This window comes from Laccaria bicolor, genomic scaffold (genome assembly GCF_000143565.1).
Source record: "Laccaria bicolor S238N-H82 LACBIscaffold_8 genomic scaffold, whole genome shotgun sequence".
In the NCBI taxonomy this organism is placed as follows: domain Eukaryota; kingdom Fungi; phylum Basidiomycota; class Agaricomycetes; order Agaricales; family Hydnangiaceae; genus Laccaria; species Laccaria bicolor.
In genome coordinates this window covers 710,035-722,711 of record NW_001889879.1, presented here as the reverse complement: position 1 = coordinate 722,711, position 12,677 = coordinate 710,035, and the positions used below count along the sequence as shown (strand labels likewise).

At 48.9% G+C, this 12,677-nt stretch overlaps 5 protein-coding genes across 5 annotated transcripts; 3 read left to right on the top strand and 2 right to left on the bottom strand.

Moving 5' to 3' along the window:
- Positions 1-962: 962 nt before the first annotated feature.
- LACBIDRAFT_318061 (small GTP-binding protein domain) lies at positions 963-3,541 on the top strand. Its single transcript, XM_001879439.1, has 9 exons — positions 963-1,178; positions 1,228-1,260; positions 1,309-1,481; positions 1,533-1,615; positions 1,669-1,863; positions 1,914-2,052; positions 2,102-2,256; positions 2,826-2,889; positions 3,515-3,541. Exons 1-7 carry the CDS (start codon positions 981-983, stop codon positions 2,178-2,180), a joined length of 900 nt encoding a protein of 299 aa, XP_001879474.1. The 5' UTR covers positions 963-980; the 3' UTR covers positions 2,181-2,256; positions 2,826-2,889; positions 3,515-3,541.
- Positions 3,542-6,251: 2,710 nt separating this feature from the next.
- Positions 6,252-7,552, bottom strand: LACBIDRAFT_318058 (uncharacterized protein; the record flags this gene model as incomplete). The annotated part of the gene is made up of 5 exons (XM_001879190.1): positions 6,252-6,842; positions 6,895-7,137; positions 7,213-7,391; positions 7,469-7,476; positions 7,539-7,552. The coding sequence occupies 5 exons, from the start codon at positions 7,550-7,552 to the stop codon at positions 6,252-6,254; spliced, it is 1,035 nt and encodes a 344-aa protein (XP_001879225.1).
- Positions 7,553-7,692: 140 nt separating this feature from the next.
- LACBIDRAFT_318057 (uncharacterized protein) lies at positions 7,693-8,041 on the top strand (the record flags this gene model as incomplete). Its single annotated transcript, XM_001879438.1, has 2 exons — positions 7,693-7,787; positions 7,861-8,041. The coding sequence occupies 2 exons, from the start codon at positions 7,693-7,695 to the stop codon at positions 8,039-8,041; spliced, it is 276 nt and encodes a 91-aa protein (XP_001879473.1).
- Positions 8,042-8,227: 186 nt separating this feature from the next.
- LACBIDRAFT_318056 (uncharacterized protein) lies at positions 8,228-10,024 on the bottom strand (the record flags this gene model as incomplete). Its single annotated transcript, XM_001879189.1, has 2 exons — positions 8,228-9,416; positions 9,477-10,024. 2 exons carry the CDS (start codon positions 10,022-10,024, stop codon positions 8,228-8,230), a joined length of 1,737 nt encoding a protein of 578 aa, XP_001879224.1.
- Positions 10,025-10,449: 425 nt separating this feature from the next.
- Positions 10,450-12,320, top strand: LACBIDRAFT_248404 (uncharacterized protein; the record flags this gene model as incomplete). Its single annotated transcript, XM_001879437.1, has 6 exons — positions 10,450-10,595; positions 10,646-10,701; positions 10,761-10,877; positions 10,942-11,090; positions 11,147-11,298; positions 11,363-12,320. 6 exons carry the CDS (start codon positions 10,450-10,452, stop codon positions 12,318-12,320), a joined length of 1,578 nt encoding a protein of 525 aa, XP_001879472.1.
- Between the last annotated feature and the right edge of the window lie 357 nt (positions 12,321-12,677).

Genomic DNA, 12,677 nt, shown 5'->3' with positions numbered 1-12,677 from the left:
GGAAAGGTAGCATACATCCAGTTCTTGGGGTTATGCGGCGTAGTTCTGATATTTCTCTGTGGCTAGCTTGCTGTTGGACGATAGAACGACGCGCTACCCCTGACGGCAATGAAGAAAAGGGCGAACATAGTTTGATAGGGACAGCGTGAGTTGTGTCATTCGATGCGGATCCACATTGCTTACAGGCTTTCATGTAGCCTTCTTTCCTGATGGTGGGGAGCATACTCAAGATCGAAGGTACGCCTTCAAGCCACCAGTGGAGTGGAAACCTACACGGACGTCGCGGTTCACGGACAAATGCGTAGGGGGTGTGAGAAGGGAAAATGGGGGAGAACAGTGATCTTGGCTGAGACGGGGACTTCATTGGCAAAATGGGATGGCACATCACGATAGAATTGTAGCTGATGATCGTACCAAGTAGGATTTAGTCTCATACTGCTCATGTTACAGCCACTTCTTCAACCTTCCGGGTCTTCAGTCACCGTAGTTTAAGTCCTCTAGTACGTGGTCAATGAAGGAAAATGACGTCCTAGACAGAAGCCCGCTGCCGAGGAGACTTGTGTATACTAAGTGGCGAACTCATGCCACTGCTGGAGCTCGAATGGCGACTCGAAGGGGCATTCACCTGGACTGTAACAAAACTTCAGGGTAAGTTAACCTTGAGTACTTGAGATTTGTACTCACCCTCTCCCTCGCACTCCCTCGCCGCTTGGTTGATGTTCAAATCTGGCAACAAACTTGCGCGCTTTCACGATCGTCGTGGGCAGATTGAAAAGCTCAGTTGGGGAGCCAATGACGTGTGTATATATTGGAAATTGAGTCAAGGGAATCAAGTTGTACGAACGGAAGAACTTGGGAAGAACGAAAAGCGAGTCAGTGACGTCACTCGAGTGGCTGACCCAGCATAACCAAACAATACACTGCGTGGCGCTTATCTTGGTTCTTCACCACTTCCACCATCTCAGGCATCCCAGCGACAAATGTCTCTTTCCAATGTTGAATCCCAGGCCGCAGAGGATATAGAAAGACAACAGAGACGAGCACGCAGAGTTCGAAACCTCACCAACCGCTTTCGCGTCCTCATCATTGGCCGCGCCAACGCGGGGAAGACAACCATTCTCCAACGAGTTTGCAATACAACGGAACAGCCGAAAATTTTCAACCCGGAGGGTCATGAGGTATTCCATGCTCTAGACATCATCATCTATCATTATTGATGTGAAAAAGATTGACTTGTCTGAGCTCAATCCAACTGCACAGGTAATGTGGATCTACACTCCCTATTACATTTTACTGAAAGTGTGGCAGAGAGGGGAGCACGATATTGAGAATGAAATGATATTTGAGAGCAATACAGCATTTGTCTTTCATGACTCACGTGGCTTTGAAGCAGGCAGAACATCTGAGCTGGATAAAGTCAAGGAGTTTCTGCAAAAACGTTCAACCAACAACTGGCTTGAGGATCATCTGCATGTGATTTGGTGAGTGACTGAGTTGTGACATTAAAGTGCATCTGAATACACCCTGTGTAGGTACTGCATCCCAATTAATGATGAAGCCAGACCATTTACAAGAGCAGAGTTAACTTTCTTTGATGAGTGTGGGACTGGTAGAGGTGTGTAAACTATTGATAATCTCATGAATTTCACCTTTCCTTTTTGTGCACAGTTCCTGTTATTGTCCTGTTTACAAAAGCAGATATGCTTGATGCTCAAACCATCAAACACCTGGTTGATACTGGAATGGATGTTGAAGATGCTGCAAATAAAGCTCCAGAAGAGTTAGTTGCCAGGTTTGAAGAGAAATTTGGCAAGCAACTCTTCAAGAGAAAGTATCCTCCCAAGGATCATGTGTATTTTCGAGGTATAACAAACTCATTTACTCATTGACAATAGATTAATTGCATTTGACAGATATGCAAAATCCCACAAGTGACTGCAGTGAACTGCTGAGGAAGACAGCAGCCACCTTTTCAGATGATACACTGTTACAGCTGTTTCTTACAGTGCAGCAAAATAATGTGGCTCTGTCAATTGAATATGCAATTAAAAGGTAGTTGCTTCATTTTGAATTATATGCTGGTAAATTGCTGATTATCTAGAATAACAGAGTTGTCTTTCCAGATTGGAAGTTATTCAAAGAAAAGAGAGAGTGGAGGAAGATGGTTGAGAAGATACTGAATTATTTTCCACATATGGTATGTGGACCTTACTTGACTGTACAGTGGTAGAACAAAATAATATATATGAACAGGCGGTAAGCCAACATCCAGTGGGCCTCAAGTAGATGCTAATGGGATCATGCTTTTGTTATAACAGTGGGTGAGTCAGGATCTAGCTGGCCTTTCCTGCTTGTTGCTGACAAGACCATGCCTTGGGTTCTAAACAGTGGGTGAGTCAGGATCTGGCTGGCCTTTCCTGCTTGTTGCTGACAAGACCATGCCTTGGGTTCTAAACAGGCTGTAAGTCAGAGGATCTGGCTGGCCCTTCCTGCTTGTTGCTGACAAGAGCATGCTCTGGGTTTTGAACAGCTTGTAAGTCAGGATCTGGCTGGCCCTTCCTGCTTGTTGCTGACAAGAGCATGCTCTGGGTTTTGAACAGTATGTAAGTCAGAGGATCTGGCTGGCCCTTCCTGCTTGTTGCTGACAAGAGCATGCTCTGGGTTTTGAACAGTTGTAAGTCAGGATCTGGCTGGCCCTTCCTGCTTGTTGCTGACAAGAGCATGCTCTGGGTTTTGAACAGTATGTAAGTCAGAGGATCTGGCTGGCCCTTCCTGCTTGTTGCTGACAAGAGCATGCTCTGGGTTTTGAACAGTATGTAAGTCAGAGGATCTGGCTGGCCCTTCCTGCTTGTTGCTGACAAGAGCATGCTCTGGGTTTTGAACAGGATGTAAGTCAGGATCTGGCTGGCCCTTCCTGCTTGTTGCTGACAAGAGCATGCTCTGGGTTTTGAACAGTATGTAAGTCAGGATCTGGCTGGCCCTTCCTGCTTGTTGCTGACAAGAGCATGCTCTGGGTTTTGAACAGTCTGTAAGACAGGATCTGGCTGGCCCTTCCTGCTTGTTGCTGACAAGAGCATGCTCTGGGTTTTGAACAGTATGTAAGTCAGGATCTGGCTGGCCCTTCTTGCTTGTTGCTGACAAGAGCATGCTCTGGGTTTTGAACAGTATGTAAGTCAGGATCTGGCTGGCCCTTCCTGCTTGTTGCTGACAAGAGCATGCTCTGGGTTTTGAACAGGCTGTAAGACAGGATCTGGCTGGCCCTTCCTGCTTGTTGCTGACAAGACCATGCTCTTGGTTTTAAACAGCGAGTAAGTCAGGATCTGGCCGGCTCTTCTTGCTTGTTGCTGACCAGAGCATGCCATGGGTTTTAAACAGGATGTAAGTCACCATCCGACTGTTCTTCTCTACTTGTTGTTGATAAGAGGGTGGCCTGTGTTTTAAATAGAAGGTAGGTCTCAGCTTTCTTCTCTTTTTATTTTGCTAAGAAATGATGAGATTGTCAGTTCAGTTCTACAATTTTAGAAAAACACTTATGAAACTCCACTTGTTCAAATAGACAGTCAGTATTTTATTGTTTCTTCCAATATTTTAATAAAAACCAGTAGTATTGACTGAACCAATTACTATTTTTAGGCAAAGGATGTCCTCGATCATACAGACTGGTCCTTGGTAAACCTTCACTAGCTTCACTGTGTACATGCTATTCATTATTCTGACAACCACATAATTCTATCCAGATTCACAATACCAAATCCTTCAAGGACATTGCCTTTCTATGTATTGGTGTGTCTACTCTCATTTATGACCATTCTATCATAACTACTATTTTACTGCTCAGTGACTGCTATCATTGCAGAGCACTCTTTCTTTCTGTGGAAACAGAATCCTTCAAAGTCCACTGCCCCCTTTGAATCAGCCATGCAAAAGTTCAACTTGTCTGCTGATGTGGCAAAAATTAAAATTGCCATCAAGGAGGCCTCTCGGCTTAAAACTGAGGACCAAAAGAAACAGGCCCTTGTAAAGATTGCTATGGACAATCGTCTTCGTGAGTATCAATATTCCAAGTCTTCCAAGGTCTTCTCATTTATTTGATTTTAGCTTTATAAAAGTTTCAGCCCACCTTCCCAGAATTTCATAAATGCAGCACATGTCTCTAGTTACCACCCATTATGATGCACCTTTTGCCTTGTTGTTCTCAAAAAAATAGATTGTGTCATTTGAGCAAAAGAAAGTCAAGGATGGTAATTTTTTTAAAAGTCCACAAGCTTTTCATGTTCCCAAGCTTCTGCATCTTGAGGGTGCCCTTGAGTTGTCTTCACAGTGTATGTGTATGGGAGTTCAAAGAGTTGTTAGAGGGGGGTGAGATGATACATGATTTATGTATTCTCCGAAGTCTGTCAGAAAAACACGAAAGATACAGATACATATTCCACATTGCAACGTATTCACAAAGAAAGAAGACCTCTAAGTACCAACAATGGTAGAAAAAAATACAGGTAAAAGAAACGACGGCTAGCAATGAGGGAGGGCTGGGGAGGTACAGATGAAGGGAGAGTGGCATCAAACTCAAAAGGATGTAGTCGAGTCGACCTCAATAGTCGGCACGATGCTCGCAATAAACTTGAGGAAAACAACCAGATAGAAATCAACCCTCATCCCCTCCACCTCCTCTTCCTCAGCCCCAGCTTGCGGCTGTTGAATGTCCTTGGCACTCCCAGATGACTTTCGGCTGAACGGCCATTTCTTCTCTTTCTTCGGGGTGTCCTTCCCCGTTGAGGAGGGTTTACCACGCTGCGCGAGCTGTTCTTCGACGACGCTGTTGTTCATCCGTTCTATGACTTTCTTCATGACGCTGGCGTGTTTGCATGGATGCACGGAGGCGGCTTGGAGAGAGGCGGAGTGGATGAAGGGTTCGATTGTTACTGTTTTCTGGGCGTGGTCTGCTGAGATGTCTTGGAAGATTTGGGAGGGGGTTAGTGGGGTGCGATTCTGTTGTTTCGGTTTAGCTAATTTGAACAATAGAAGGGAAAAGGGTAGAGGCGAACCTCGTCGTAGCCAATCAGCCAAACTCGTGGGGTCTGGTAATACTTGTCATATGTGATCATCACATCGTACGTGCGGACTTGAAGAAGATTGCCCCTTGCGACTTCCACGTTAGCGCTACAAAGAAACCATCAGCACTCTTTCGACTTTTTCAGAAAACCCAATAAAGATACCTAGCATCAACCCCGGCAGCAGCAGCGGGTATAACGGCCGTCTTAGGCGCAGCAGCCGTAGCCTCATCATCCCCTTCCTCCAGATCATCCTCCTCCATATCAGGGATATCGTCTAAATCAGGCGTCTCCGGCCCAACACCCTCACCCCCAGCTAACGACACGCCCCCCAAGCCCCTCGAAATCCTCTCCTCATCCCCATGGGGCCCATCCCCATCCAAATCAGGGATATCCGCAATCTCACCCGCATTCGTCGCAGAGTCCGTTCGATGCGCCTGCCGACCCGCGTGCGTCTCGACCCACTCGTCGCCGTCTGCGGAGGGCGAAGAGGAATCAGCAAAGGAGAGGAGACGCTCGGCGTCCTCGTCTGCGTCTGTGTAGGCTAGGGAGGTGGCGCGCCGGAGGCAGGGGACGCCACGCGTTACTAGGTATTGTTTGTCTTGTGGGAGGAAGTCGCGGGATTTGGATGCGTCTCCTTTTTCCCTGTTCGTAAGTAACAAGGACCCAGTTAGTTTTCGTGAGGAAGATGGAGGAGGAAAGCTTACCACGTCCATACGGGGAACTTGTACACCAAAAAGTCACCTGCAGCGACGTATTCCTCTGTTGTTCCTTTCACGGTGAGCAGAAAGGAACGTGATAGACGATCGTGAAACGTACCGGGTGTAATACGGCCGTGTTCTTTGAATTTGCTCTCTTTGAGAACCTAATAGATGGGGTTGACGGTGAGATGATGCCAGATCGCGGATAATGAGGCTCACTGGGCTTAGGTACTCGCGCACGGCGAACAGGCTGGACTGGTTGATGTTATGGTTAGGTTGGTGGAGGCGAACGAACGACGCGGTTTGTGGACTTACTTGGAGAGCTTGCATGGGGGTTGGACTTGGGTTGAGGGAGAGTTGCTGTGGTTGACAATGATAACCCCAATCGATTTCGATTTCGTCACGAGGGTTGAGTGGTATCATATGACCCATGTAGCCTCTAAGCGATATATCATATAGGCACCGGACAGCAAATCTCTAAGGTATAAATCGAATAAGATCATGACCCAGCCATTGACCGTTTCTTCTCCTTCTTCTCTTTACGCTTTTTCTCCCAGACCTCAGTTTCCGCCGCCTCCCCTGAAATCATCCCAACGTCCGCGTTGTTGGCCTCCGAGTCGACCTTTGCCTTTTTCGATTTCTTGTTCTTCTTCTCTCTACTGCCAACCTCCGCCGTGACCTCTTCCGTATCCTCCTCAACCCGCTTCCGTTTCTTCTTCTTCTCCCCACCATTGACTTGGCCATTGGTTTCGGCCTCAAGAGCCTCTTCTTTTTTCTTCTCGCGAATCTTGTCAGGCTTCTCAGCCTCTTTAACCTCCCGGAGCTTCTTCAAAGCTTTCTCCGCCTCTTTCTCTTTCCGTCTTTTTATCTTCTCCTTCATCTTTCTCTCTTCCTCTTTTTCCTGACCTCGTTTCCTCGATTCCGCTCTCTCCGCCCTCCTCTTCGCCTTCTCTGCCTTTTTCTTCTCCTTTTCTGCCTCCTCATCCTTCTCGGGCGACGATGGAAGTGGCACGGCAGCAGCAGCAGCATCCGTCACCATCTTCACTTTCCCCACAGTCCCATTCGTCTTCTCTGGGACTTTCACCAAGATCTGCTCAATCAAAGATCAGGATTATCTCCACAGTTGGACGCACAACGCCTACCTCCGGTACCACAGACGCGACAGGAGACGCCGCCCTCGTCGGCGTACCCAACGGCGTATCATTCGCACCAGTTCCATTATAGACCGGCCGACCCCAGCCATTCCCGCCTCCACCTCCACCTCGTCCTCGACCGCGTCCACCGAACCCACCGCGGCCCGAGTAGCTCTGGTTCCAGCTGCCTCCCTCTGGAGCTGCCGGTACAGGTGGTTGTGGTGGATAATTGTTTTTAGGCGCTGATGTTCCCTTCGAAAAAAAAAAAAAAGTCAAGTTCAGTTGAGGATGGACGTAAGATAAGGAGGGAGAAAGAAAGGAACATACAGTCTTAGGCCCCTTATACAAACTCTTCTGATACTTCTCCGCTTCGCTTATACACTGCGTATGGCCTTTATATTCCGCTGGGGTATTGAAGGTCGTGGAACAGTCTATACAGTCAAAACCGCCGTGACATCTTGATCTGTGTGTGTCCAGTTTGGGCTTTTTGACGACGTCGCCGCATGCTGCCACCAGAGAGGGTTAGGATTTTATTTTTTTAACGTGTAGATTGTGCGGAGGGCTCAGGGAGGAGAGGACTGACTGTGACATCTGTGTGTGGGGGGTAATAGTCAGTTTGGATTGGAAGAATGGAGGAGAGGAATAGTACGCACTGAAAAGAAACCATCCCTTCCACTCACTCACTTTCTAATATCTATAAAGACAAGAAAGAAAAAAATCTGCTGCACGCCTGAGCTATATATATCCAACTTCCCACGGCCTTCATCTTTCTCAAACCCATCATCGTCTCCTTGAACATTCCAACAAATGTCCTCCCTATTCCCCGTGTTCCTCCTACTGGTGATAACAGCAGGCTTAATGACCGCCACGGCGCTGTTCATTCCAAAAGGTCCTAATCAAGTGTCAGTCGTCCTTTACACATATTTCTTTCTCGAACTGCGCACAACTCATTTGAATGGGGTGAATTTTGAACAGTGTGATACGAACAGCCCTCATGGTCGGACTAGCGGCGTTTTATTTGTTGTGGATGATCACATATATGGCCCAGCTTCATCCTCTTATTGGTGAGTCCCCTCCTTCACGGTGCTGGTTGAGGTGTGGTGTTGATGGGATGGGTGTTTGTATAGCGCCTGTAAGGACGGTTGGGAACCATTGAGTTTAAGGTGTCTAACTAAGGAGGGGGGGCGGCGGAGTGGAGTAGTATTTTATACCAGGTATGATGATCTTGTCTCCCCCAATTCCAATCAAGTAAGCTAACCACGAAACCAGCTTTTGTTGTATCAATAATATCTGCATGCATGCATACATTCCAAGTTTCCCAAAAGAATTTGCCGCAAGAAAATCACGAAGTAGTATCACTATCACTTCCATCATCATCCCCATCCCACCCAGCCGTCGAGCTGCTCGCACTAAGGGGTATAACACCTGCACCGTGACTTTGCTGCTGCTGCTCACCATCCGAGCCCCAATCACCCAACACGCTCCCCCAATCACGTACGTCCCCTTCCTCCTCACCGTCTTTGCGCTTGAGCTTGTACTTCCCCCAACCACGCAAACCACCCCACCCAGGCTCCCCTTCTTCTTCTTCCTCCCCTGAATCACCCCACGAAACATCCCCCTCCGCGCCCGTCGATTCTCCCTCGTAGTAATCATACTCATCACTAGTACCCCCATCAGGCAACTCATGCGGCCCCTCACCAGGTGTCCAATCCCCCGGCACCAAGCCATCTAAACTTCTATTCCCCTCATCAGCATCAGCCCAAAGGTCCCGATCCCGACGAGGGATATCAGCACCGACGAGCTCAACGACCCAATTACTCCTCCTCGTCCTCCCGCCATCACCCTCATCCCCCTCTTTCCTAAGCACCAACTCAGAAGACTCCTCAATGGCACGTACGAGCACCTCGATAAACCCACCACACCCAACGCAAACGTCACGCTCGAACCATATTTCTTCCATGCGCATGAACGCTTCTCTATATTCCTCCATCTTCGCTTTGACGCGTTGTGCGATGATGGGGAGGGATAAGGGCGTTTGGGAGGATGCGTGCGCGGGGTGGGTGTGTGTTGTTAGGAGGGTGTGTTCTGTGCTTTCGAGGGTTAAGGAAGCGATGAGTGCTCGGGCGCGTTGTTCTCTTCCCCCGTCACTATGCTTCGCATCGATCCGACGAAACTCGGCAACGCACGAAGCACCACCCAATTCCTCCTCCCGCCCCCACGGATCAACCTCCACCGCTCTGCCAACGGTAGATACCTTCACTTCGTATCCCCACTCTTCCGCTGCACGGTTACACCATTCGGAAAATTCTACAAATGTCCATTCGAATTTATGATCGTGGTGTCTGAATACCCTATCTGTCCTTTTCGTTGGGTCCGGGAAACCTTTACGCACAGAGGGAAGGGAGGTGGGTGAGGTGAAGCGCGCGTTGTAGGTGTATGAAGGGGTTGTTATTAAGAGGAAGAGGGGGTGGTAGACGCCTAGGAGCATTGGTGCGAATGCTGGAAGGGTTTCAGGGAGGAGATGTTCGATTCTACGCGTCAGATCCGTCAGCTATATGGTACCCCACATACACAGAAGAAGGAAGGCATACACTTCAGTGCTGACGATACATTCGACGCCTACGAACACCTCGTTGATCGTCTCCAAGCCGCCTTTCCAGATCTGGACTTGGAGATCTTCCCAGCGCTGTACGCCTGTCGAGTACGTCCTGTACCCCTTGTCTTCGACTTCAGGTTCGGGGGGTGGTGGTTGGGTACGTTCGATCGCGAATTCTAGATCACTAGCGGATATATCGAGTCCGTGGAGTAAGGATATGTGGAGGTTGGGTATGTCGTCTTCTGTGTTGTATGTTGGTGATTCCGGTGCTGTGATTTGTTCAGGGGAGGTGGCGGTAGAAGTTGGGGAAGAAGAAGCAGAAGGAGAAGAGGGAGAAGGAGGCAAGATGGAAGCAGGGGGAGCAGGGAGCCATGGGGCCGGTTGGCAGAGGACTGTGAGGAGTTCGCCTTCTCCGCAACCTGCGTCTAGGACTTGGGTGATGGATTCGCGTCTGAGGACGTTTAGGATCCAGATGCGCCGTTGCAGGAAGAGTTCGGGGTAGAATGTTACTTTGAGTTCTTCTTCGTCTTGAGATGTGTCCATTGGTATATGGAGAGATGGGGTTTGGTATAGATGGATGAAAGAAAAGAGTGTTCTTCGAGAATTAAAGTTTCTTGTTCTTATTATGTACGTTATACAATAAGTACAAGAAGTGCCTTGAGGCTTTTTTGATATTTCCCCTGGGCACGCGTATAAATCGTGTATAATCAATCGTATGTGCGCAGTGCCCACGTTTGCGGTTGAGGAATTATCAGATCCCTAACGATCCTCGAGAGTAATTAGTATTTGGCCGATCCGTCTAAAGTAAACAACCGATTCGCTCTCCTTCTCATCCCAGTTCGAGATCGCGTGCAATTCTTATCCAACAGCACCCTTGCTCCGTCCGATCCTATTACATACATATACCTTCAACGTCAAGCTCCTCACCTTCTGCCTACCCACAAAACTCCAGGGCCCACACAACCACAATGGCAGACCCTAAGTTGCCGATCAACGTCGACCCCCGCGTTTCGCCAGATTCACCAGCAGATCAGCAGCCCACAATCGGGTTGATAGGGATGGGAGCGATGGGGAAGATGTATGCTGATATACTTGATGAAGCTGGGTGGAAAAAGTGGGTCTCTTCCCCCTCTCTTTCTCTTCCGTGCCGACTTTGGGATATAGGATTCACGTATGTGATTTACCAGAGAAATACGACGCCTTACAGAGGCTTTATTCTGGTTCGCTCCCCCTCTTTCTCGCGTGTTGAGGAAACGGCTGATTGAGGGATGCTCTACAGAAAAACCAAACATTAGCGTACTACAAGACGGACACGCCGTCGCTCGTTCTTCCGATTTCATAATCTACTCCGTCGAAGCCGAGTTTATAGACCGCGTCGTTGCCCAATTCGGTCCTTGTACGTCCCCCCTTCCCCCCTTTGCCTTCCTCTTTTCCTTCTCACTCACACGCGAAAACGATAGCAACAAAAGTGCACGCGATCGTAGCAGGCCAAACATCCGTCAAAGCTCCAGAAAAAGCAGCGTTTGAAAAGTACCTCCCCAAAGACGTGCATATCGTGTCATGTCACTCGTTACATGGGCCGAGTGTTAGTCCGCAGGGACAGCCTTTGGTAGCGTTTTTTCCTTCTCTTCTCTTTTCTTTGGTGGTTTACAAAACAATGTGTAGGTTTTAATAAAACATCGAGCATCAGACGACGCGCTCCTCCTAGTCGAAACCATCCTCTCCCCTCTCAAATCGCGATTTGTTTATCTGTCATACGACGAACACGACTTGGTAACGGCGAATACACAAGCCGTAACGCATGCCGCTTTTCTCAGGTACCTTTCTCCCTCCCCCTCTCTTCTCCTTTCCTCTCCTTCTAACTATAATTTTCGCCCTCAGCATGGGAACAGCATGGGCCTCCGCACGCTCCTACCCCTGGGAACAAGGCCTCTACGTCGGGGGCATCGAAACCGCAAAGGTGAACCTCGCCCTGCGGATATACTCCAACGCATGGCACGTCTACGCCGGCCTCGCCATCCTCAACCCCAGCGCGCGGATACAGATCGACCAATACGCGAGTAGCGCGACGGAGTTGTTTAAGTTGATGATAAGGGGTGGGGAGGAGGAAGGGAGGAAGGTGTTTAGGGAACGGGTGATGTGGGCTAAGAGTGTTGTTTTTGGTGATGGTGATGGTAGTGGGGATGGGAAGGGGAAGGAGAAGGAGAAGAAGAAAAGGGGGAGGAAACCGATCCTTCTTTCTGCGGACGTGCTTGATAGGTTTAGTCTCGCGAAAATGCCTCCTTCCCCTCCTCCTTCTACCTCAAATGGCAGCAACTCACCACTGTCACCTAACGGGCCTGTATTATCCCCGCCTAGCAGATACAGACCCAACTCGCACCTGTCGTTATTGGCGATGGTAGATTGTTGGGCGCATCTAAGGATAAACCCATACCACCACCTCTCGGTGGCAGCTACGCCTATATTCAGGTTATTCCTTGGCGTAGCTGAACATTTGTTTCTTTCCCCCGCTTCCCCTTCCCCCTCCTCCCCGTCCCCATCCCCTTCCTCCCCGTCCCCATCAACACCCCAAAACCAATCACCACTAAACCAAGCCATCCACTCATCCCTGCACGACACATGGCACCGCGCAGACGACCTCGAGTTCGTCGTAGCAGCCCGCGGGTGGAGTCAGTGTGTTTCGTTTGGGAGTTTTGAGGTTTATAAAAGGAGGTTTGATGAGACTAGGGGTTTTTTTGAGGCGCGATTTGAGGAGGCTGGACGGTTGGGTGGGGAGATGATTAAGGCGTTGATGGAGAGTGAGGTTGAGAGGGAGGGGGAGCGGGAGGGGGAGGCGTGAGGTGGAAGGAAAGTATTTTTGGTTTTTTGGGGATGATCAACCTGGAGTACTTGGTTGGAGGGTCAGATGAGCGATTTCGAATTCGATGTTGAGCTCTGGACTCTGGAGATCTTGACTTTCAACGTTTATGCATTTGGCTTGCTTGAAGTGCGTTCAATTCAGGGTTCATATCGTTCTTTTTCGTTCTGAAGGTGCCTTGTTGCTCATACTAACCCCGGGTGAGAACCAGCCTCAAGGACATCGGGATGACAAGAGTATTCATTTACAGCGCTTTTCGCCATACCCGGAGTATAATCACCCGAATCTTCATCGAATCGTTGTATCCGTGTTCACAGAGATTAAAGACTTTGGTTATCT

Excerpts from the sequence above, each read along its gene's own strand:
- LACBIDRAFT_318061 (XM_001879439.1), top strand. The coding sequence starts at position 981 with ATGTCTCTTTCCAATGTTGAATCCCAGGCCGCAGAGGATATAGAAAGA. Across the intron at positions 1,179-1,227 it reads TCAACCCGGAGGGTCATGAG|ATTGACTTGTCTGAGCTCAA; the intron begins GTATTCCATGCT and ends GATGTGAAAAAG. Across the intron at positions 1,482-1,532 it reads GATCATCTGCATGTGATTTG|GTACTGCATCCCAATTAATG; the intron begins GTGAGTGACTGA and ends CACCCTGTGTAG.